Source organism: Rhyacophila brunnea, unplaced genomic scaffold (genome assembly GCF_057557595.1).
Source record: "Rhyacophila brunnea isolate RB1 unplaced genomic scaffold, BYU_Rbru_1.0 scaffold_4, whole genome shotgun sequence".
Lineage (NCBI taxonomy): Eukaryota > Metazoa > Arthropoda > Insecta > Trichoptera > Rhyacophilidae > Rhyacophila > Rhyacophila brunnea.
Window position 1 is genome coordinate 261,100 of NW_028233068.1, and position 24,922 is coordinate 286,021.

Genomic DNA, 24,922 nt, shown 5'->3' on the forward strand with positions numbered 1-24,922 from the left:
TGGATTGCAAAAGGCGAACCATGTCCAAAGAAGGCGAAAACCGTAAAATCAGCTGGTAAGGTTATGGCTACTGTATTTTGGGATGCACGTGGAATTATTTTCGTTGACTATTTGGAAAAAGGAAAAACAATAACAGGGGATTATTATGCATCTTTATTGGACCAGCTAAAAAACAAAATTGAAGAAAAACGGCCTCATTTAAACAGGAAAAAAATCCTCTTTCATCAGGACAATGCCCGTGTTCACACATGTTTACGATCAATGGCTAAAATTGAAGAATTGAAGTTCGAATTGGTCGACCACCCACCGTTTTCGCCAGATTTAGCCCCCCCAGTGACTTTTTCCTTTTCCCAAACTTAAAAAAATGGCTAAGTGGACAACGTTTTTTTTTCAAATGAAGAAGTCATCGATCGGACAAATGCTTATTTTGAGGACCTTCCGAAAACTTATTTTTCTGACGGTTTAAAAAAAATTGAGAAACGTCTAACCAAGTGTATTGAGCTCCAAGGAGATTATGTTGAGAAATAAAAAAAAATACAAAAATAAAAACTGTTTTAATGCTTTTTTCTAAGGAATTATTGACCCACCTTCGTATATTACATATATACGGCTCTCTGGTACCTTTGTTATTCTGTTTCCTTGACATTTTGGCTCTTCTCACTTGACAAACTGCCGACCCCTGCCCTAACCTAACCAACATTACTACTTAGAACCTTGTGTAGGTACATCTTCGTTTAGCGTACTGAATTGGGACGACGTTGACATGTTATAATAATTATGTACCTATATGTACTTGCCAACAATAATTCACCCGATGAAATGAACTTTTATATTTTAATTGCAGTTTTTATGTACTTTTGTGTAGGTACCTACGTTCCATAGTTCAATGGATGTTTTTGCTGTGAACCCGACATTCAAGAAGGGAGCAAATTTCTCTTCACTTTGGCAGTTAAATCCTGCATACTTATCGATTTTCAAAAACTTATCTACATAATAATATATAATTAACTATTTCTTTTATTCAACGAATAATTCACAAGATTTAAGAATATATCATTCTGATTATTGAACATATATTATTTTGAAAAAAACACTTTCTGATATAGTATATAATAACCAATAGAAAAAATCTTTTTTGAAAAAAGTAAGTCACCCCGACGGGGAATCGAACCCTGTATCTCCCGAGTATGCGCCTCATCCGTCGCATTACCATTATGCTACGGCGTGACATACTAATAGCGAACAAATTTTAACTATTGGTCAATTACTATACCTACCCATCAGCGTTCCTTCCAAATCAGCTACTTTTGCAATCGATTTTTGTTTCTTCAATCAAAGAAGGTATATATTACTATTACTTTTGATTACTAACCGACGTCATGGAATTTCTCCAATATTTGTATAGATGTAGCTACTTGCACTTGCTAATAATTTATAATTAACTATTTCTTTTATTCAACGAATAATTCACAAGATTTAAGAATATATCATTCTGATTATTGAACATATATTATTTAAAAAAAAAACACTTTCTGATATAGTATATAATAACCAATAGAAAAAATCTTTTTTGAAAAAAGTACATAATAATAAACAACTTCAAATTTATTAAGCACACCAAACTGACCCTGACCGGATACCTATTTGATCAAAAAGGTGGTAATTATGCCGCAGATGCCCGCATGAGATTTTATATATTTTTTTACGATAACAGTTTATTCCATGTAGACAATTATAAAAAATACCTTTTTTGTTGGCGCATCGGCTTTTCGATCCAAAAATCGTTAATTGAAAATTTGAAATTTTCATACATTTTGATACACCATTATCACAAACTAAGATTATATGAGGTAATATTAGGTTGGGGTAGGTTAGATTAGGTTAGGTTTGGTTTGGTTTGGTCTAAAAAGAAAGTTGTAAAATCTCATGTCCACCTCTGCGGCATATTTACCATTTTTTTTTTTACGAAAACAGTTTATTCCATGTAAAATGTAGACAATTAGGTAGGTAGGTACCTATATTAAATACCTACTTTTTTCTTTCGGGGCAATGCTTTTCGACCCAATAATTAATTTAAAATTTGAAATTTTCATACATTTCGATGCATCATTATCACACACTAAGATTATATTAGGTTGGGGTAGGTTAGGTTAGGTTAGGTTGGATTTGGTCTAAAAAGGAAGTTATAAAAGCTCATGCGGGCATCTGCGGCACACTTACCAAAAAGGTTTTTAAGTTTCTTTTTTGGCACAGTACCTAAGTACCTCCGATCATAAATTTAATTAGGTAGGTACATAGGTATAGGTAGGTACTAATATTATTACCTTTTTCACCTAAGTAGGTGCAAAATATTCGTCTGCCCCCTAAACACGGTATGTTTGTTATCTTATTGTTTAGAACTTTTACGACTTCCAAGAATGCTGAGCGAGAATGCGATAAACTCTCCACAATAAACAAGGCTGAAAAAATCAGATAGGCAATATTATGTACCTAATAGGTATTCTACAAAAATAATTATTATCTTACCTCACGCGGACGCCTGTGCTATATGCGTCAGTGCCGGGAAAAGTTTTTAAATAAACAAAAAACTTTTAAAACTTGTGTAGGTATATGCCACTCATCCACTGGTATGATATCTGTCGGATTTACATACACGATGCACTTAAAAACAATGCTGAATCACTTCGCAAACCAAAACAATCCGTGATTCACTGCACAGAAATGTCACAAAACAATAGTAATTGGGAATAATAAACACTGACAGCGGTTTGAACTTTTATAATCGACTCAAAAGTATTTTTAAACAGTGCACTTTCGGTTTCCGATATTATACAACACCAGTTTGATAATACAAACTCCACAGACGTCACATTACACAACTAATACGGCCAGCGTAGATTTAAATTGTGTTTTTTGTGATCAGTGATCATGTTCTTCCCTACCATTGCACGCCGATCGCGTATTAAGCAGATGTTTACGAAACCCACACATTCACCTACCACTGTACACAGACGCACACATAGGTAATGACAAATACAAAAACAAAACGTTGTTTTCTGATAGATTGCCAGTTATAAAATAATTATTTTCCCTATTTTGTTAACATAGAACACCTTTTGCAATCACTAGGTTCGTATCGTTCAACCTGAATCAAACAAATCAAACTAGGTCATAGACAATATACATTCAAATCAGACCATTGGAGCCAAAGACCGTGTAATGTCTTTGATTGGAGCGGACCCTTTTTTGAGTTGCTCCGCTCCGGGACGTAATACTTGCTCCGGCTCCGCTCCAGGGTCTGCTCCGCCCCAGGTAAAAAGTTTTAATAAGTATTATTATATGTATACAAATGTGTAAAAAATAAGTAGTTTTAAAATAATCGTCACTTTCATTATTAATTCTACTAAACAAAATTCTCGGCACCAAATTGGCTCTCATTATTTGCTTCTTCTGTCAAAAAAGTGAGGTTATTCATCACTTGGCAGTGTTGTCATATTTCAAATAATCCGGTGCTCCGGGTAAAATCTCATTGCCCACCGCTCTGTGCTCCTGCTCCGACCTCCGCTCCAACACTCTGATACAAATTGTATGAGTAGACAGTAGACCGGAAATGATTTGAGATTTGACGTTTGGTTCAGTGTATCATTGAAAAATCAAACCGTTCTCGGACCATCAGAAATGGTTTGACATGAAACGTCAAACCAATTCGTACGGTTCTTAGACTAATGACGATCTGTCAAACGTCAGAAAAGCGTTTCCGTGGACATTCTACCAAACGGTCATAAATCCAACAAATTCAACCGTGTGATATGATTTGTTCAATTCAGGTTGAATTATACGAACCTTAGATTTAATAATTATATTATACACTAGTGACTAGAACAGTTATACATTTAAAATCTTGGAATAATTAGCTAGACCCATTCGTAAATTTTATACACATTGTGATGAAATGAGTAACAATCTTATTTATAAGATATTTTCAGTTAAAATGATACGAAATGATTCCCAGATTCATTCGCAATGGCCGGTTGGTCGACAATTTTAACGCATTATTTACATTCAAATATTTACGTCACACGAACGGCGATAGATTTACAATCAATTTCAACAAAAAGTGTGTTACAGCATTTCAAACCAAACTGACTTAAACGGGCGGGAGATTGGATTTGAACGATTTGACAGAATTTTTGCAGGAACGCGTTTCCGACATCAATAATTATTGGTGTTCAATATTTTTTAATTCAATAATATAGGTACTTATCTCTAATGCCTGTGCATAATTGGCACGCAAGTCAGACGATTTACAGCATCTATTCAGGTTTTTTTTTGCAATGAACGATCTGCGGACAAATCTGCAAACCAGGCTTGTAGGATTTCTGTTGCCAGACTTCGTCTGTCGATTTTTATTGATTGATTTGTTAATTATTTTTTTATTTGTTTTTATGGAATTCATAAAAGAAAACGTAAAACGTGTTTTTTTCATTGCTCTAATATTGTATGCAAGTCTACATGTAAATAACACAACATTGTAGGATTATCGTAAGACATTAAGTAGGTACGATAATCGCAACTTTTGACAGCTCGACTTTTTTATTCGTTCGTTGATCAGTAGTAGAGCATAGACAAATCGGACGATTTATTGTCCTCGGACTTTTGGCTCGACAATGGAGCGCTGGCATGAAACAGTAACACCTTTATGGAAAATAAATGTCAAAGGTGCGTTCCACTGAAGTTTCCAATCATTCAACTTGTCAAATATGCACAATGCGCATGCGTAGGTATTAAGTAAACCGGAAATAGTTTGAAATTTGACGTTTGGTTTACCGTTCCAGCAAAATGCAAACCATTCAGCATATTATCAAATTTTAACAACCTGATTCATGGTGAATTTAGTTAGTTGCGAAATGCTTTTTATAAACATAACCTTTAACTGACGTAAACAGCATTTGTAATTTTACAAAAATGTTGAGTCTTCGCATAAAATAATATGTATTGACGATAAATGGTTACCTAGTATGATAATGATTGAAAATACATTATATTAACCCTGTTTAGCTCATTTATTTATTTGCTCTGCTAGGTACCTTCTGATCAACGAAAGAATAAAAATATCAAGCTGTCAAACAACATCAAAAGTTGTGATAATCGTAATGTCTTCCGATAATCGTATAATGATATTATGTTATTTATATGTAGACTTGTAGGTATACAATAATATTACTACAGTGAAAGCATCACAAATTTTACCTACGTTTTTTTTATGAATTTCATAAACAATTACAAATTTAAAAAAAAAGATAAATCTCTCATTTTCAAACCTGTAAATTAACAAATTAATCATTAAAAATGTTTAAAACAATTACCTACAGATTTTTTTCGGCTCGAATGATTGCGTATTAAAGTCAAATCGATTTGTAGTGTATGATGGTCGAATTCTGGCAACTTGGAGAGTAAAATATCAAGCATATTATTATTTGAAATCCAACGAGCATGGTCTGCGGATTTAAAACTCCACAGATCTGCGGTCCGAAGACTGTAAATCGCTGACTTGCGTGCCAATGGAGCACAGGCAGCACAATTAGTTATCTTCGGGCTTTTGGCTTGCCAATGGAGCGCCCGCATTAGAGAAGGCTTCCAAAAATTTTGGACTACCTACCTGTATATTTAAAAGTGTTTCGTGGGTAAAACAATATATCGACTTTTGTTAGGGAAGATTTATTTATTGCGTTTTTCCACAAAATCATACTTTCATGAGAATTTGTATTTCGTACTAGCTAGTTCAATTTTATTTGAAAAAGAAGGTCGGTAACGCAGGACAACACTGGTTTGTGGTTTGACGTTTGCGAGTGTTTACCATAGACTATAGAGTATAGACAGCATCAGGCTGCAAACTGTTTGGCATAGACTGCACTTGTATTTTTGTATACTTTCTTGACTTCTACTTTGGTAGTTGTGATAATAATTTAATTGTTTACATTTTCTTAAACGGCTTCAAAATTAATTTTCACCGCGATATGATAAGAATTAAGATGGAGAAGCGCAGTAAACGAGAGAGAGCGGAGAATTGGACAGAAGAAGAGAGAAATCTATTGCGAAACTTAGTGACAGATCGGTTTGACATTATCGAAAATAAAAACACCGATACCGCGACAAATATGCAAAAATTGGAAGCCTGGAAGGAAATTTGGGAAAGGTAATAAATAATACACGATATTGTTCAAATTCAAAATTCCCAGAGTGACTTTCCGGTAATTCGGCTGGGTCAAAACAATACACATTTTGCTTGCATTATTATTGATATATTCGAAGTTAAGCGACTTGGGCGCGGATACTACTTGGATGGGTCTTCATATTGTTCTGTAAATGATTTCCAAAACATGGGTCGCCAACAAGTTTTACGTTAAATGATAATTAAAAAATCACAATTTCGTTTCCAAGTATTATTTTGACAAATATCTAGGTAAGGTAAATGTACCAGTAGTTGACCATGTACCAGTAGTTGACCTTTTTTCAATAAAATGCCCAAAATAAGAAACGTAGACACGGGATTGCTCTAAATTGTAAAGTTGAGACAAGTGAAGCCATCTGTGGTCGGATTGAGGAACTAACACATCACCATATGTCATAGGAGCGTCATAGCAGCTATTTGAAAACAACACATCACGCCGTAAGCATTTTATTTTTAATTTCTTAAGTAAACTCTTAAGGATATCAGTGGATGTAAGCATATGGCAATTTAATGTTTTTGACTTCATAATATCAAGTTAATGCATTACGGGCAGTCATAACATTGAAGTATCGATATCATTTGTAATTTTTAAGTTATATTTACAAGGAAGCAAGTTTGTGGGGGGGTCAACTACTCAAACTTTTTTTAATACTTTTTCAGTAGTTGACCAGGGTGGTCAACTACTAGATAAATTAAATAAAATTATGTCACTTAGTTTTGAACAATTTTTACATTCATAAGTATGGAATGATGATTATTTATTAATTAGAAGTGTCTAGGGTGGTTCTGTCCAGTAGATGACCTAGGCGTCAACTTTTTTTTTTTGGTTTTTTTGGTTTGTGTATTTTTTCTTCGGAAAACAAAAATTTCTTGAATTATAGCCCTGAATATATAGCAACTGAATGAAGCAGGCCAACAATAGCCGACAACTTACGAGAAATAGCGACGCGAGAAAAAAAATGCAAGGCATCACAGAGGATTTACTTTGGTCATTATAACGTACCCATATAATTAATAATGTTAACGTTAGTTTTGCCGCAAATTGTTTATCAGCCTACCTCACCATACTTTTTTATATAACCTGCCTGCTTCACCATACTTTCATATAACCTGCCGCCCCTAGGGGAGCAGGGTCTTAGCCAAAAAAGGAATCGAGACAGTGTACCAGCAGGTAAATGCCGACGATAAAGAATGCATAACCGTCATAGTAACAGGGAGTGTCGGTGGGGCTGTCACGCCAACGACAGTCCTCTACAAGTACAAAAGAATTCCTCAAGACATTTCCGAAAATGTGGACTTTGTCCATGGAGCCCTTAAGCTGTAACAGTACCAGGAGAATCGTAAAGTGTGCTTTCAAAGGTTACATCAGAGAAACCCAAGCGGTATTTAGAGGAGTTCCTGAGTAAAAACATTGATGAGGAAAATCTTGAATCATTCCGCAAAAACAATGAACCTGATAAAGATGATAAGTCACTGTTCGCACTGTGGCGAAAAGTAAAAAATGAGTTGGAAAATATCACTCCACCTGACCCGGTCAGACTCAGCGATGACTCAGCATTGCAAGAAGAGGAATCCGATGATATGATGTCTTTGGCCGCCTGGAATACTATGAATTATTATGATGTTTCATCTCCAATCGCTAGGGCACCTGTGGCTGGTCTAACGACTTGTGATGGTGATTCGTCTCCAATCGCCAGTGCACCTAAGGCTGGTATAAGGATTTGTAATGATACTTCGTCTCCAATCGCCAGTGAACCCGTGGCTGGTCCATCAAATATTCGTAGTCAATTCAAGAGACATTTCATTCGTAGTCCATTCAAGAGACAAAATTCAAGAAGAAAGCAAAAGAGGGAAAAAAACCCCCACCCCACTTGCCAGGAGTATTTCCTAAACAAAAAGAGGAAGAAAAAAGAAATAGAACGGTTGAAAAAAGAACGAGCTGCAGAGAGGCAAAGAAAGAAAGAACTAAATGAGCAAGCAAAGGAAGAAAAAAAATGGGGGAATTGAAAGCAGTCAAGAAGAAAATGCATTTTTCTTCTGAGTCTTCTAACCCAAGTGTTGAAATTTCAGACTCAGCGGAGAGTGAATGGCATAAGTCTAGTGTTGAAAGCTTTAAGCCTAAAACTCGATGGCTGCCCGTTATGAAAGTCATTAATGAACATTATATTATAATACTTCCCGGGGAAAATCGTCCATATTTCTAAAGTAAAAGCTACTATTTCATCGACGCAAAGTGCGGGAGACTATGGAAATGGCCAGAGCAATCCGATGTACTTAGCCATGAATGGAAGGCTGTAGTATCCCACATAAATGACCCGACACAAGTAAGCAAAACTCGTAATGTTTATTTAGTTCCGGAATTGGACTTTATTTGGAATATCTAAGGATTTTTATGTTAAGTTTTATTTTGGTAAGTACTGAGCCTATGCATTACTATGTAGTATGTATGTACTTAGTTGCTAAAATAAATATATTTTTGTCTTTTTAGTTTGAAGTAACTAATTTTGCACCTTTTGTTACCCGAACAAAGCTGATGATTGGCTGTCAAACAAAATCCTCTCCTATGTAACTTGTTACTAAACCGCCCATTGCTACCAAGTTGATTCAAGTAGCTATGGGCTAGAGTGGTCTGACAGGAAGCCCTGAGGCAACTCTGATGACAGATTTGCCATAAAGCCTTCGGATTAGACATGGTCAACTACTGAAAAATATAGTGGTCAACTACTGGAACCCCTGATTAGACATGTTCAACTACTGAAACATATAGTGGTCAACTACTGTAACTTTCAATTTTTTGGATGGTCAACTACTGGAACAAAAACATGGTCTTGAAAAATTGAACACAATTTTTTTGTAACAGAACCTTTCTTAATTTTTGTCTTGTCATATTAATTAAGACATTTGATCCATTATGAGTAGACTTGCTTTGCCAACATTCGGTGTAATGCTAAACGTTAATCGTTATTTTTGCTGAATTTTTTTCTTAAATGGTCAACTACTGGTACGTTTACCTTACAAGTTTTTTAATATATTATTTTTTTAGGTAAAAGTCGGTTATGGGGAAGGAAGCCAGTGGTAAACATATTTTGAAAATAGCCGATATACTGGATTATTTGTTAGGTTAGGTTAGGTTTTTATTCTTGAATTAATGAATTTTCCCAAAATCCCGCCTGGCTTCCCCATAACTGACTTGTACCTTTTTTATTTTGGTGCATTTGTTACGCGATTATTAGTTTTGATATATGCCGGCCACAGCTGTCTATTCGCTCGCCAAGAGGAAGATTTATTACATGCGCCGGGCAGGTCACCTGTCACTGTAGCAACAAGTCATCAGATTGTTTTTGGAATGGGAATACTTGACCGTATTCGTTTTTACTTCAGATTAGTCAGTTAGTCATACAAATTACAATAATTAGTCATCCAGCAAAATCTTACTACTTAGCGACTTTGCGTGTTGTCACAGTGCATACATAAACCTTTACTTTGCGAGCCTTTAGTTACTTTGAATGAATATTCTCAGGCCAAGTTGCAGTCACATACATAAGGGCCGTGGTGGTCTCTCTGTATAGGAAAATATACAGTACCCGTGTCCGCCTACGCTGAATAAGAACTCAAAGGTAGGTCTTTCTCGCCGATTACCGGTGACGTCCACGGCGCCCTTGAAGTAACGCAATGCCGACGGCGATCAATGTGTTAACAATGTCACTAACATTCACTGGCTTGATATTATTCCAGAATTTTTGTTAGGAATCGAGAGTTATTATTGTTGATAAAACAAGACCTCTTTTATTTTTAAAATGCTGTTGATATACTTAATATAGATAACTCTCGATATACTAGACCTGTATTAATCGGGCAGCAGAAAACAATACTTTTATCGTATTCATCATTTTCACATTAGAAATCATTAAATTTAGAACAGGCTGTATAAATTCCATAGTATTTATAATTGTTCTACTTAAACTATTTGTACAGATAGCTCATTTCCTCTCAGCCCGATTGTAATCTGCGAATGTTGAACATGTACAGTGAAATTTGGTACGTATAATATAATCATATTATATCGTATTGAGAAAATTAACGGTAAATCGAAAGTCAACTGTATTTTATAAGAATAAAATGTGGGTGAATTTTAACATTTGTAGTCCAAGTGGCGATTGGAATTTTGGAATTGGAGCAGAAGTTGGAATAACTTCACAGCCTTGGATAATTTAGCTCAGAGTTTTCTAAGCTATTTAGATCTTAGATCGCATAAAACTTCACTTTAAGTTCTATCTTTGACCTATTTTATTTCTAGTCGAACAATTATATTCTGGTAAATTCAACATTTATTCTTTTTGTCATTTAAATCGAGTTTATTTGTTTGACGAATTTTAATTGTTTATTCGGAATATACAATTTTTCATTTTCAGATTCATTTTATTAAACCAAAGGCCGAGAACAGTTCAAAAACTAAGAGAGCAATGGAAACGGATGAAATTACTTTCAAAGACAGTTAAAAAAAAAGGTAACACTCATCTAAATATTTCAACAAATTAAATAATCACCTAATAACTAAAGGTACGTATGTCATGGAAACGCAGAAACCAAAAACAATATCTCTTGGATTATTACAAAAGTTTCAACAATTTGAATTTTAATAATTTTACCCTTTTTTATATTGCTCCATCACTTAAGGCTATACTTCAGCTGAGGCATGGTCTAAAAAGATCATGACTATGCGACGTGCTGAATGTGCAAATGACGCGTGGCGAACAAAATATAATTTGTCATAAAAATTCAACATGCGTCCATTTAATGTTATGTTTATTGTTATATTAGTAATAATAATAATATATTCATTGACATGTCTTCTTTTTCGAGTAAGTACATGCGTAACGTTTTTTAGTCATCTTTACACGGTATAAGAACATATTCCTCCGACGCGGCGCTATCACAAAACAAATTGACGTGTTCACACCTCGACTACCGCTCTCCGATTGGCTACGAGTGCGAAATTTCGTCCCACCTATTGTTGAAAATTATTTGCCGTTTCACTTATGTATCAAATCGAATCAAATTTATTTATTTTACATATAATGAACATAACAAATTATAAATTCAAAGCGTTCACGACATGACATAAAATAAGTATTAATAATTTTTAAAAATAAAAATACAGAGAAATGTGAGTTAATAATACAATAAGAAATAAAATAAGAAAAGAAATAAAATAAAATAACAAATAAAAGTAGATGGACGCACACAGAGTGAACTTTGATAGACCCTATCTTAAAAACTTATAAAACAACGTCCACCTAAATTCACCTCACGTAAGTGGAATATATCCGAAGCGATTTCATTAAACATGGTTATTGCCCTCCCAATTAGCATTACTAATGGCAGGTTTGTTCTGCACCTTGGGATAACAAACAATGGATGCCCTCGATTCCTAAGGTCAGATCACACAAGCCAACACCACCAAGAATGTGCAGATTTCACATTTACGCCGCGTATAAGTCTGAAAAAATTTGTAGCTAAATAAAGATCCCTTCTAAATTTTAAGCTACAGTATGTAAGCATACCTAAGAGAAAGTCAGTCGGATAGAGCCACGGATAATATCCATACAGCCGAAAGTAAAGGAGTCTCAAAAATTTCTTTTGGACCCTCCACCATACGGCCGTACTTCAACTGATGCGGGGCCCAAACGATAGACCCACTCTCAAGTCTGCTTCTAACTAAGGAGTTATAGAGAATTTTTAGTATCGTAACATCCGAAAAGACCCGGGAAGTACACAAGACAAAGCCTTTAGCGCCTTTTTACAAATGGTATCTATATGACCACTAAACGTCAGTCTACTGTCAAACGTAATTCCAAGATCTCTTACAGATGATATTCGCGAGAGAACTCTGCCATGCATCGAATACTAGAAAAACAATACTCGTGAGGCTTTAGTAAACGATATAACATTGCATTTATCAAGTCCAGTTTGATACGCCTGCCCCAATCTAATATATTATTATCTATATCAAGTTGGAGTTGACGACAATCGTCCAAGGTGACAACTTCCATGAAGAGTTTCAAGTCATCAGCAAACATCAAAAACATAGCATTTTTAATTACCAATGCTATGTCATTTATAAAAATCGTGAACAGCAATGGTCCCAAGTTTGAGCATTGATATAACATTGATATTGTTATAAAACCTTTGTTGTATAGAGATGGAACATAAATATATGATAGTGAAGCTGAAAAAAGAGTTACTAAAACCAGTGATTAAATGAGGCGTCTATTTCCAATACTCACCAAATCCACACAAGCAATTTGGCAAATGGACATTTTCTGTCCGGATGACTGCCAATGACGTCATAAGACGCGAACTTTTCCGTAAACGGAACGCTGCTCATACAAAAATGACGTCTTTGGATGTCCCGCTTTAAACGGGGGGAAAATCAATTACTTTAAACATACAAATATGTTGAAAACACAATGACATATATTGGGAATGTCGTCACATACTCACAATTGAAACAGAACTCGTTTTTACCACTTGAAACGTTAATTGATTTTATTTTTACAATAAAATTCGCAGCGTGCAAGGTACCGCCATATATACACCTACCTGCAGTAAAAAGGTTAAGGAAATCGAATGCTTAAATTAAACAAATAAAAATGCACATATGTTAAAAAGTATGAATCTTTATGATTTAACAATAAATTGCCGAAATATTTTTGTTTTATGAAATAAAAATAATCTGATCTAATAAATATTAGTAAGTAATCACTCTTGGATTTGACGTCATTCGATGGTTACAGCTTAATATTTTAACATCATTAACATGATACAGGGTTACCGGCAACAATTAGTTCAAATGCAAGTTTTAGTTTTAAATATTTTTATTGAATAAAATTGATTTCATAATATAATAACGTAAAATTAATAGTATCGACCGCGAGTAGGGGAGAGCAGGTAGGATTCGTACACTTTTTACTCTAAGCCGTATAAAAACAAAACTGTAAGATATTTTTAAATAACTTCAATGCTGTTATATATCAAATATATTTGGCTTTAATAATAGTGAAGTATAGTTAAAATACAAATCAGCATGGCGAAGCTACGGTAACTTTTCTGAAAAATGGAAAACGTACGAAACTACCCCACACGTGGGGTAGCTTCGTACATAGTGTGGGGCACATTCGTACATAATGTGGAACCTTCGTACAGTCAAAGAAAATGCTATTTATTCAATGTAATATAATCATGTATTGGGATCAAAGCTAACACAGAATCAGTCTTCATGTATTAATAATTAACAGTTATTGTTTTTAAAGTGCTTATAACTACTTAGTCATAAAAACATAACACTTTTATTTATTTTTTTGTTAATAAAGGAACGAATAAACCAACATTATAAAATTAACCATTAGAGTAATAGGTCTTAATCGTATTTAATAGTTGTACTATCCAACATTATATATAGATAGGTCTTTTTCGAAGCTAAATATTATCCGGGCTGTTGCTGTAAAAGCAGATTTTGATAGCGGGAAAACACATACCACATCTGATATGTAAACTGTTCCTTCATCTTTGGTAGTGGGAAAGACAAATTTCCAGGTATGAGGCTTCTTCCTCAAAAATGAAACTTTGTATTCAACGGGACTATATTTTTTAAGCACCTGCCCAAGATAATTTAAACGGTCTTTGTTTTCTTAAGCTCTACTATCACAAAGCGTTCTTCTTTGATGTTCTCTGACGTAACTGGAGTTTCATTGTCAGTATCCGATCCTTCAGACGTCTCTTCGATGAGAGAACAAGAACTTTCTCTTAAACTCATATTAGCCTCATCCTCACGATCAGTTTCATCCTGACTATCAGTCTTTACAGTTTTATTTTGCCTCTTTGGTTTAGTTGTCCCTGAAGTTTTCTTCTCTCTCTTTGTTTTGGTTCTTGTATCTGACAGTAAATGTAATGCTCGCTTCATCTCCTTAGCCCTTTGTTTCCTCTCTTGCTCTTGCTTCTTCAACTGTTTTGCTTTTTCTATTTCTTCTAGTCTATTTTTTTCAGGGGTATCTGTATATATTCTCGATTTTCCTGGTAGTTTTCCTTTCTTCGACTTTTTTAACGCATTTCTGTCCACTCTGGGATAGGGCCGGATAATTTCTGGAGTTATTAATCCTACAGTTGATGAAGATGCAGGTGCAGTTGTAGGTGATAGCAAGGAGGGTGATACTGGCGCTGAGCTCCATGAAAGATCTTGTTGAGTAATCTCTGTTTCTGCAGGTAGAGTTTCTGGCACATTGGCATCTTGGCCCGCTGTAGAAGTTGATTGTCCACCTTACGTGGATTCTAACGGCTGCATCTTGCATCATTGCATCTTCATCAACGTCTCCTGTTCCTGTCCCCCTTTTCACATATATTCGCGGCATGGTTCTGTAACAATAATATTTTTGGTGGACAATCTTTCTACTGCCATGCAGTTAGGAATGGGGATCATTCGTACAGTACGAATCTACCCCACTCATAACTGCACGAAGGTACCCCAAACCGAGAAATCAACAAATTAATTGAAAATAAAAATAACCGCTATAGTTAGCCTAAAATGACTATTTACATATTAAACAAAGTTATCACTTCATAAACTATACTAAGTCACTTATAACATTCGTGCAAAACTTATAACAGTTAAGCGTGTTCAAAAGTGAATACAAAAAATACTTACGTAGAGCGAAAACACGTATCGGCGTGCTCCGTCGAAGCTGTTGGCCGCACTGATGCCCTGCCCCGCGGTTACACTATGCGTATGAGCGGGAGTCTTACACACAAACGTGAGCACGCCAAAGAATTGGATAGTGAAGATATCGCCACTGTACGAATGCTCCCTGTGTACGAATCCTACCTGCTCTCCCCTACTTCATGGAATTTTAATTTAAATTCTAATAGATAGTTTTGTTTTATTATGAATGATCACATACTATTGTTTTGCTTTTTGTAGGCATGCTCGATAAAGATGATGGCATGGAAGGCCAGGTCATGGAACATGTGAACCCAGGCGTAGACACATATCACACTCCCGTAGAGAATGGAAATACCACTATACCACAATCGGAGTATAAATATGCTAGAGACTCCATCATGGTAATTTACGTACTTTTGTAAAATGTTTACTGCTATATTATATTTACTTGAAAAAGTAAATCACCATTTTTCTCCCGAACGCAGCATATGGGCCTCGATAGGATGGAGGATATAGTTACAGATTTTTTGCGAGGAATAGTTGTTAACCATTTGCCCAAACCGCCGGGTCATTGCTCTGAACACAATGAGGAAAAATACATATTTTTGCCACGCACGTTATTGAACCCACGGTTTCAGAGACAGGTGCTAAACCGACTACAACACCACGGGGGAAAGTCGGCCATTGGGATTGTGTCCATTCGGGATTTCAGTATTGCTTGTGATTTCACAATATTTTCTTTTTATTCAGCGTTTTGATTATTTCCATGATACCACATCATACAGTTTTTTAAATGTTTGTCTGTATGTTTATTCTATTATAACTCAAAAACTACTGAATCAATATTGATAAAACTTTCACAGCTTATAGAACTCATTGTGGGTACCAATTTAGTCATGGTTCCGAAGTTGTGATTCAAATAATGTATTTGCAACAATTCATCACGAGTAGCTAAAGTAGTCAGATAGAAGCGGTGGAGTGGTGAGATGAGATGCCTAGATCCAATTGTTATGTATCTCATTGATTTAAAAAAAGGCAAAATTAATCAGTCGATTCTTCATTGTCTATATTTTTCTGTCACTGTTTACTTTTTTTTCCGTATTCCATGCGGACGAAGTTGCTGGCGATTGCTAATTTATTACACATGTAAATTATTTTTCTTTGCCTACTGTTTAAATTATAAATCGTTCATTATACTTGCAATTAAAATTCCTTGATAATCACTGATTCTTTCTTAATAGAGGTATTCATAATTTATGTTATCTTGTATTATATTTGATTTTAGAACCCCAAGACAAGAAATGTAACGTCGAGATTGTACCATTCCAAGAGCGGTATTGAATACAAAAGATCAATGCTTGAATTAAATAAATTAGTGAAAGAACAAATCACAAATTGTGCAATGGAAGAACATCAGTTGAAAATGGAGCAGCTCCGTGAAGAACATTCTAATAAAATGGAAAGATCAAGAGAAATGCACTCGTTACAATGTGAAAATGAACGATTAAAAAATGAACTTATGAGACTTGAAATCGAAATAAGAAAAAAACAACTCAACGATTACGTTATTTAAGTACCTAATAAAAGTGTATATTTATTAAGATTTTTGTACAAAATTTAATTCAAAATAATATGTGAAATGAGAGGTGTTCGTTACTTTTCTGGAAATGATTGTACAATTAATTAAAAGAAACATTATACGGTAAAAATCATGTTAAGATTGTAACTATTTAAGTGAATTGAAAACATTACCAGAACAATTAAAATGTGTGTATTCGATCTGGGGTATTCATTCCCAATTAGTATATCTACCTCTGACACTTGGACAGAAATCAGAGTAAGATAGACTGGACGCATTTGAAATGTAGTGCTGGAGGATTATGTTGAGAGTCTCGTGGACAGACAAATAGACAAACGAGTCCATTATCAGCGAGCTAGATATTACTAGTTTCTTATCTAGTTTTTGAACTCCAAAACTCACATTTATATTAAAATGCATGACATTTTACTAAATTGTTATATCTAAGTTCGAATTTGAATGGAGGTCACATTTAGAGTTTAATTTACTCCAAAGCCCTAGTCTTTACACTAAAGCCTAAACCAGTATTTATTATAAGAACAACAGCCGTGTTCTATGTATTGTGTTTTCAAAATAAAGATAATGTTCTAATTGATTAGGAGTTTAAGAAATGTTCCCGGTTTAATTCGTAATCGGTTTAAGTTGAACTGATAGTCGTAATCAAGACGGCATCAAGTGAATGTGTCATTTCGTTAACATAATTTCATCCGATCACTTTAAAAAGTTTTTTGGATGAAGACATTGCACTTAATTCGGAAACTAAAACACTTATCACGCACGATGATCAACTAATCGCATGCAATTCGAAACAAGTTTTTCATCCTGATGCGAGTTGTTATCAGCTTGATTACTCTGGAGCCCGGGCAGTCGGTTGACTCGAATGATTAGTCACTGTTGAATCGACTATAACAGGGTTGGCGAACCTTTTTATGTACGCGTGTCAAAATTTCCCAAATAATATTTTTCGACCGTCTGACGTGCCAGTTTTTCATGAAGAAAAATAATGTTAATTGTATTGTTAATGTAAAAAATAGTTTTTAAGAATTCTATTATAAAAAATCTTTGAATACCTATTTTTTTCCTTGTTTTCAAATTTCTCAAATAGATCGTGGGAGTATTTAAACCCCCTTCATTCATATTACATTCTCCATCACTGAACGGTTTTACATTTTTAGAGATTATGTTTGAGGCAAAATAACAAGCAGTTATTATATTTGAATTACTGCCAATAATTAATTTCATAAGGTTTGTTGATTGATTATTTTTATTTTTAATTACTCAATTCAAAGGATCGACCTATGCAATAATTTTATATTTACATTAAACGTAATGATTATTCTTGAAAAGGATTTGCCTGCTATTTTTGCACAGTGCGATTTGTCATTTATGCATGAATTTCGTCTTTTCCGTTTGCGCATCAATTGGTAAATATAATATGAAAAACCGAAGAAAATACGCATGGCTATGTCGTTATTTTTTTTAATATAGTAAGTAGGTACTTATGCAAGTAAGTACTTATATATTTATTTGTAATTTTTTTTATAAAAAAAAAACACTTTAAATGTGTTGAAATAGTAATTTAATTTCTTTTCTCTTCAAAATGAAACATTCGCGTGCCATAGGTTCGCCATCCCTGGACTATAACTAGAAACAACCTCAATTTCATTAAATTTAACATACAAATTGATCAACTCAGTTGAAATACGGTTCCCACTTATCAGTTGACTTTCAACTGTCATTCAACATACAACTGAACGTTAAAAATCGACACGAGAATGCGGCAATAGAGATCTGTTGGTAAATTTAATAATTTTTTACTAATTATTTTATTCTTGTGAGAATCGGTTTGTATTCGTAAATCATCGCTCAGTGCTGACAGAAATATATAGAATAGGTTTAGTTAACCGACATGGCAATGAAATTATGATATTTTGACAATTATTGTTAATTTAGTTAATGCAGCAACAACCTTTAATCTTTGTCAGTAGGTCAGTCAGTGTATAAATAATACCATACCTAATCCAAAATCGATCCTTGTGGACCGGTACAAAAGTCATCAAGTTCAATTTGAGGTACCCACAGTACTATAAATTAATGAAGATGTAGCATCACCGGAAATAATTAATATGGCAGTAATTATGCAATATTTATTGTGCAATTTTATAGTAAGCTTTATTTAATTTTACCTTTTCTCATGGTTGTATTGTAGTAATATTCTTAGAATATTGCAAACCTACTTCTCCAAAATAATACGTCATACTACATCGTTACTTTATCATCCGCCCGCCCGCTGACATTTGTTACAAAACTCCAAGTAGATAATAAATGTAACAATTAGTGTGTATAAAATGTGTATTTTTTCAACGACTACTTTTGTCTGCAAGTAAAAATCAGCCTGCACAACTTATATCTACATATAGTAGAATCTCTATTATCCTGACTAACTGTGGACGACTACAGTGTGGAAAAATTATAAAACATCTATTTCACTTCTAGAATAAATCTTTTTAATACTTAACATTTTTTGAGAATTTCTGTTTTTTTACAGATATATTTTAAATAGTACCATTTTGTTACATTCATATTATGAAACTGATGATCGGAAAGAAATCCGGATAATCGAGGTTCTATAATAGATTGTACTGCAAATTTAATCTTTTCTTACTATTAATATCAAGCCCAAAATTGCCACACCCCAAATAAAAACAATAATTATTTTTTAAGAGGAAATATAAGAAATAAATAAAAACTAGATAACAATTAATAAATTGCTAATTGAATTTTATTGCAAACAAACAGTTGCAATTAGTTACATATTATATTACATTGAGAATTATAGAGAATTTATTAATAAATTATATAGAGAAACAATATTAATAAAAGAGTAAAACAAAATAAGTAACAAAAGGTTGAAATAATTATTATTGTTATCAAAATATTCATATTACAACAAAAATAATGACATACTATTATTTTACCCATTAAATATAATTAACATTCTAAACTATATTAATATGAAGTGACGATCAATGTATCTATGAAACCAGAAGCAAAATCTATAAAAAAATATTTCTTTTTCTTTCTTTCAACCATGTCCGATCTTAATAGGATCATATGGGCCTCTACAAAGTGGAGGTTTGTATTGACATTTGTAATCACATTATGTATATATCAAAATGTCACACCTTTATACCCCAGTTAATTTTCTGACGCCGTTTGTCGTAAAGAACTATATTTTTGCAGAAACGTTTCATTTAATATGCTCTGGTAATGACCCATCCTACTGAGAATTTGAAAGAATGGTTTTTGGTGTTTTTCTATATAACTTTGATGTATCAGTCGTACATCGGAATAAGAAGTCCTAAATAAGAATATATTATGTAGGTAATATATTTGTATAATGCCCTCTGATTCCTCGATTTGCGACCTGCGGCAGGCAGCGACATCATAACATTCGGTTTATGTAATCGAATAACATATTATTATATTTTTTAGTAAAATCATTCAAAATTTTTTGTCGGACTATTGCCGCCCTCTCAATCGTGCCACATGGGTGTTTCGCACCCTAAACTCCTCCGCTTGGCACGTCTCTGTTCATAATTGTGTTATTATAAATCTTGATAACTCTATGTAATGATTTCGTATACTAAACATGTTGTGCGGCATATTTTATTATGTGAGTATTTCTAGTAAACTGTAAGATCAGCATACCTATGTAATGAGTGGATTATGTACTTCTTTTCAAGACGGTGTAAATATGAAAGAGCAAAAAGTTTTATATATTATCGTCACTGTACAGGCCAATTATTATCGTAACCCTCAAATATCAAATTATTCAGGAAGTGAAAAAAACTGTGGGCATTGGATTTTCTTATTATTTTATAATATACTATTTATTACAAATTGAGAATTTCCTTTTATTGACACACCAGTGGCTTACGTTTTTACAGTATTTGGCTGGAATATTTTTTGTCAAGTTACAAATGGCTTAAAAAATAGTTTTGAATTATTTTGATATGAAATAATTGTTTTGGGATTTATGATGGACATGGCCAGTTCGTGTAAAAGTATGCAATAAGTCCGTTGCCATCAAAATGTCACTTCGGTGAAAAGTGAGGGTTACGACAATTGGCCTGTACAGTGACATTATAATATCTACCTATTTGAAATTGTTGTTCAAATAATATTGTACATAAATTTTTTTTCAGTGAAAAAATTAAATAAATTAAAAACTTGACTTGTTTTTTCTTTCTACCTTGTTCTAAAAGGCAAAGATAACAACATTTTGAACAAAAATTATCTACCATTATTAGTAAAGTTAATGATATTGAAACAAAATATATACTTAGGTAAATTTAATTTACTCAAACAATTTATAATGAGATTAAATTATTTGTTATTTGAAAAATTCACTATGAATATCTGGTACTGTTCGGTTATACGGAATACAGCGGAAAACGCATTTTGAAAATAGCCGGTAAACTGGATTATTTGTCAGTTTGGGTTAGTTTAGGTTAGGTTAGGTTGGGTTAGGTTAACCTAACAAATAATCCAATTTATCGGCTATTTTCAAAATGTGTTTTCCGCTGTATTCCGTATAACCGAACAGTACCGAATATCTTTATAAACGGAGGCGCGTTTCCATGACACAACTGATTCGTGAGAAAATTTAAAAGGGGGCCCCCCTAAGAATTAAAACCTGCCACACCTATAAAATTAATGGATATAAAAAGGTTATGATCAAATATACCTTCTTTATTGTAATTCACATATCGACACCTCCTACGTAAAAGGCTGTAACTGCATTTTTGGCTATTTTGACTTGATTGCCTTTTATTAAATAATTTTAAAGATAATACAACAATAATAATCGAAAAAAAACAAAAATTTGAATTTTGATCAATATAAATATTTTTCTATCAACTAAAAAATTACGATTTCAGCATTAAAAATTAACGTGGTGTCATTAAAATTTATTAAAATCGTACTAGGTATATTTATCGTTGTACAAGTCTCTCAGCCAGAGTTGGTGCGAACGCAGATATGAAAAATTGTGTTTACTGGTGCATTTCTGAGGCAACGGGCGTTGCACAACGTCTACGAGAAACAGCCGTTTGTCTTGTTTACGCCTACTTATTGCGCTTATAGCGAAAGAGGACAACATGCTGTCGATTTAAAAATTTAAAACATCCTTTTTGTAAACAATGCGACTGTGTGAGTATTGCTTCACCTCAACTCTAGTTAACACATCTATACCTATCGTGAAAAAACACTGTTCTTCTGCGCCATTTTTACAAGATGGTAGCATTGTCCGGTCTGCGCCAAGGTTGAAAACTTGGCTTTTTTATTAGGACTACAAACTATAAAACATATCCAAAAATCAGAACAACTGTTACTTTCGCATAGTAAAACTATCCCACTACTAGCCTAAAGATCCTTCTGGAAATTTGAGCGAAAAAAATACAAACTAAAGCCCCAGAAATGCGGAGTGTAAGTATTTTTTCTTTCTGGCCGGTTGCTACCTATCCTTTACACTCTGGCGCTAGCCTGTCTGTTTGAAATTTCTTGGAATTTCGTTTGGTTCAGAGGAAAATTATTTTGTCTGAAAAAATTATTATTGTTACCTACTTATTACCTTTACTTGTTACTTTCTAAACATTGACGTGTTTTATAAATTATTCATATCATCAACTTACACTAAAAGTATATTGCTCTTTTATAGTAGGTACGCTTCGTCATAAACCCTGCTCATATTTCTAAGAGTCTGCCCAATAAAGATTCCGGAATCTTTAGGGATCCATGAAATTTGATCCTTATGTAATGACATCTTTTGGCGGTGTTAGTAGTGAGGTAGGATTTAATGATTCAGATGCAGAGATAAAAAAAAGACCAGAACTTTTGACTGTCATTAAAAAATATATCAACTACGTTAAAATTTATTTATGAGTAAAGGCCTTCGTCCGGTGCGTGAAAATCACTTACTGGGCGGAGGTGTAATTAAGATAGATTTTAAAGTATAAATGATGATGGATGAAAGATAATTTTAAGACTAAATATAAGTATTCAAATATAATAAATTTTGCCGCGCATTGCGCAACGGTAAAATCTCCGCACGCCTGCGCCTGGTCCTCGTGATTCGTCAAATCAAAAGGATCATGCGATCAGATTTGGCCAATCACGAGAGTCCTTTTTACTGGTCGGCGTGGGTACGAGGAATTTGAAAAGAATAAAAAAAGTCAGTATGTAAGCGTCCCTTATAAACTATGTACGGACCTTCGAAACTTATTGTTAAAACAAAATATATGAAAGACTACAAAATAACGTTGTACAACTAAATATTAAAATACATAACGCTAAGACCCGCACAAGAAAGACCAGTGATGTCCCGTGGGGGTAGGCAGATTGAGCGTCGCTTGGGGGCGGCAGTTACTCGAAGGGCAGCAAATCGAGGAAAATGATCTGGAATATATATAAATAGCTACCTAAACTTAGTAATAACGAAAATATCTTTCGATTATAAAATTGAACTCACTGGTTTTGTCGGGTTCGCGATATCTAGTTTACTTCCGTTGCCCTTCGACGTCCTTGGTGACCAGAAACGACACGTGCAGATTTACGAATAATTAGTCTGATATTTTGTTAGTAATGTAACAATACAACACATATATTAGATATTGGACTAATGAAAGGATGATAAAAATAATTTACTAAAAAAATGAGGCGGCATTTTGGCGTGGCCTAGGGGCGGCATTTTATCTGGGGACGTCACTGAGAAAGACTTAGTGTTTTATTGAATTTAACAAACAATAACAAAAATATCTCCTTTCTTTTTTTTGTGAATCCGGGGTTCGATGGACACCTAAGCTAGCCGCTGAAACCCTGGATATCTCAGTACCTACCTACCTATTCAATAGGTAAGTAAACAATCAATGTGCTGCAAAAAACAATGGATAAGAACTTTACTGTTAGTCATAATAGTAAAGTTATTTGTAGGACCTTCTTTTATCATTCAATCAGGGGGGTAAAAACTTTGCAAAGGATTTAATTACTAACCTATTATTCAAGATTTAATAAATAAATAACTAAAATACATATTATGTGTATCCCTTAATATGATTGAGGTTGTTTGTCACAATAATTGTTTTTATATTAGTAAAATTGCATTAAGTAGAAATTTAAGGATTGAAGATAATTAACAAAGTTGATGTTCATAAAATAAAATACGTTGAGATAGGTACCTAACTTCAGAATAGAGAATAAAGAAATATTTTATTTATTTATTTCATTTTGGATTTCTGATATAATAATAATAATTATTATAATGGAGTAATGTGTGACTAGATTTTTTTAACATCGTTTCACCTCTTACGTGAGGATACTATTTTTTTTTCTGTGGCAATGTCACGGCAACGTCGCATTTATTTGACGTCCGCGAATCGTTTGACCGTAATCCAGTGTTGCCAACCGTACTATAATTATAGTACAACACTATAATTTTGATTCGGCGAAAAATGTAAAATACTATAATTTTACGCCAAATATGCCAAAATACTATAATTCTAAAGGATTAAAGAGGAAAAATGTTCCTGTACTATATTTTTATCAGAAATACTATAATTTTTACGCCTTTGTACTATAATCTGCATAGAAAAAGATGGCAACACTGCCGTAATCAGTTGCATAGACCAGCGTTGCCATGTCTACTGAAATTTCAGTGGATCTACTGATATTTTTTGCCAATATAATGAATTTTTGATTTTTTTTCGAAATTCATGAAATCTACTGATATTTGGCTATTTCCCATATTTTTAAGTCAACGATGGTGAATTTATTAATAAAGTTGAAAAGATTTACGCACGCCTTTGTTGATTTGGATACACGCTTCTAAATTAACAAAGGATGCATTGTTACGCTACCCAATACCGGCATTTTAACCCACTGACATCATCATTGCTTAGAAAATAATAAATTAATACCTACCTATTATTATTTATTACGTAAAACGTCACACCATAACGTAACATGACTCAATAATCATTATATTTTCATGCTATGCTATGTGTGACCAGCAAAAATAAAATTTAATGGGGATGAACAATTGCATCATTGTTAAGTGATAAGCTGATAAGAAGGAAACCGAAGAACAAGAGACATTATTCAAACATTTCAATCATTGTAAGTACAAAGGGTTTTTGTCCACAAATATTTTTTTTAGAACGCAAAAAAACTTTTTTCTTCTGGTTTCAAATATTTTTCTTATGCACGTAAGTTCGAATGAATGATACTTTTTGGATCCGGCTCAGGTACATAAAGTAAATTTGAACATTTAATTTGGTTAGGTATTAATTACTGAATAGCAATTTTAAATTTTAGGTCAGGTTTCTCAAGAACCTTT

At 33.7% G+C, this 24,922-nt stretch overlaps 3 protein-coding genes across 7 annotated transcripts in view; 1 reads left to right on the plus strand and 2 right to left on the minus strand.

The window, feature by feature from the left end:
- The window catches only part of LOC147066708 (uncharacterized), a 222,037-nt gene extending 219,069 nt beyond the window's left edge, over positions 1 to 2,968 (minus strand). For all 5 annotated transcript variants that reach the window (XM_085955031.1, XM_085955034.1, XM_085955032.1 and 2 more), the window contains exon 1: positions 2,527 to 2,968. The gene's annotated coding sequence lies outside the window, so the exon portion shown is untranslated. The remainder of the gene's footprint in view (positions 1 to 2,526) is intronic.
- A 2,855-nt stretch (positions 2,969 to 5,823) lies between these two features.
- LOC147066710 (uncharacterized) lies at positions 5,824 to 17,535 on the plus strand. Its single transcript, XM_085955049.1, has 4 exons — positions 5,824 to 6,196; positions 10,645 to 10,739; positions 15,207 to 15,349; positions 16,234 to 17,535. The coding sequence occupies exons 1-4, from the start codon at positions 6,018 to 6,020 to the stop codon at positions 16,519 to 16,521; spliced, it is 705 nt and encodes a 234-aa protein (XP_085811175.1). The 5' UTR covers positions 5,824 to 6,017; the 3' UTR covers positions 16,522 to 17,535.
- On the minus strand, positions 13,435 to 14,978 carry LOC147066711 (uncharacterized). The gene is made up of 2 exons (XM_085955052.1): positions 14,934 to 14,978; positions 13,435 to 14,644 (listed from the first exon to the last, which is right to left on the minus strand). The coding sequence occupies exon 2, from the start codon at positions 14,638 to 14,640 to the stop codon at positions 14,275 to 14,277; it is 366 nt and encodes a 121-aa protein (XP_085811178.1). The 5' UTR covers positions 14,641 to 14,644; positions 14,934 to 14,978; the 3' UTR covers positions 13,435 to 14,274.
- Positions 17,536 to 24,922: the final 7,387 nt, after the last annotated feature.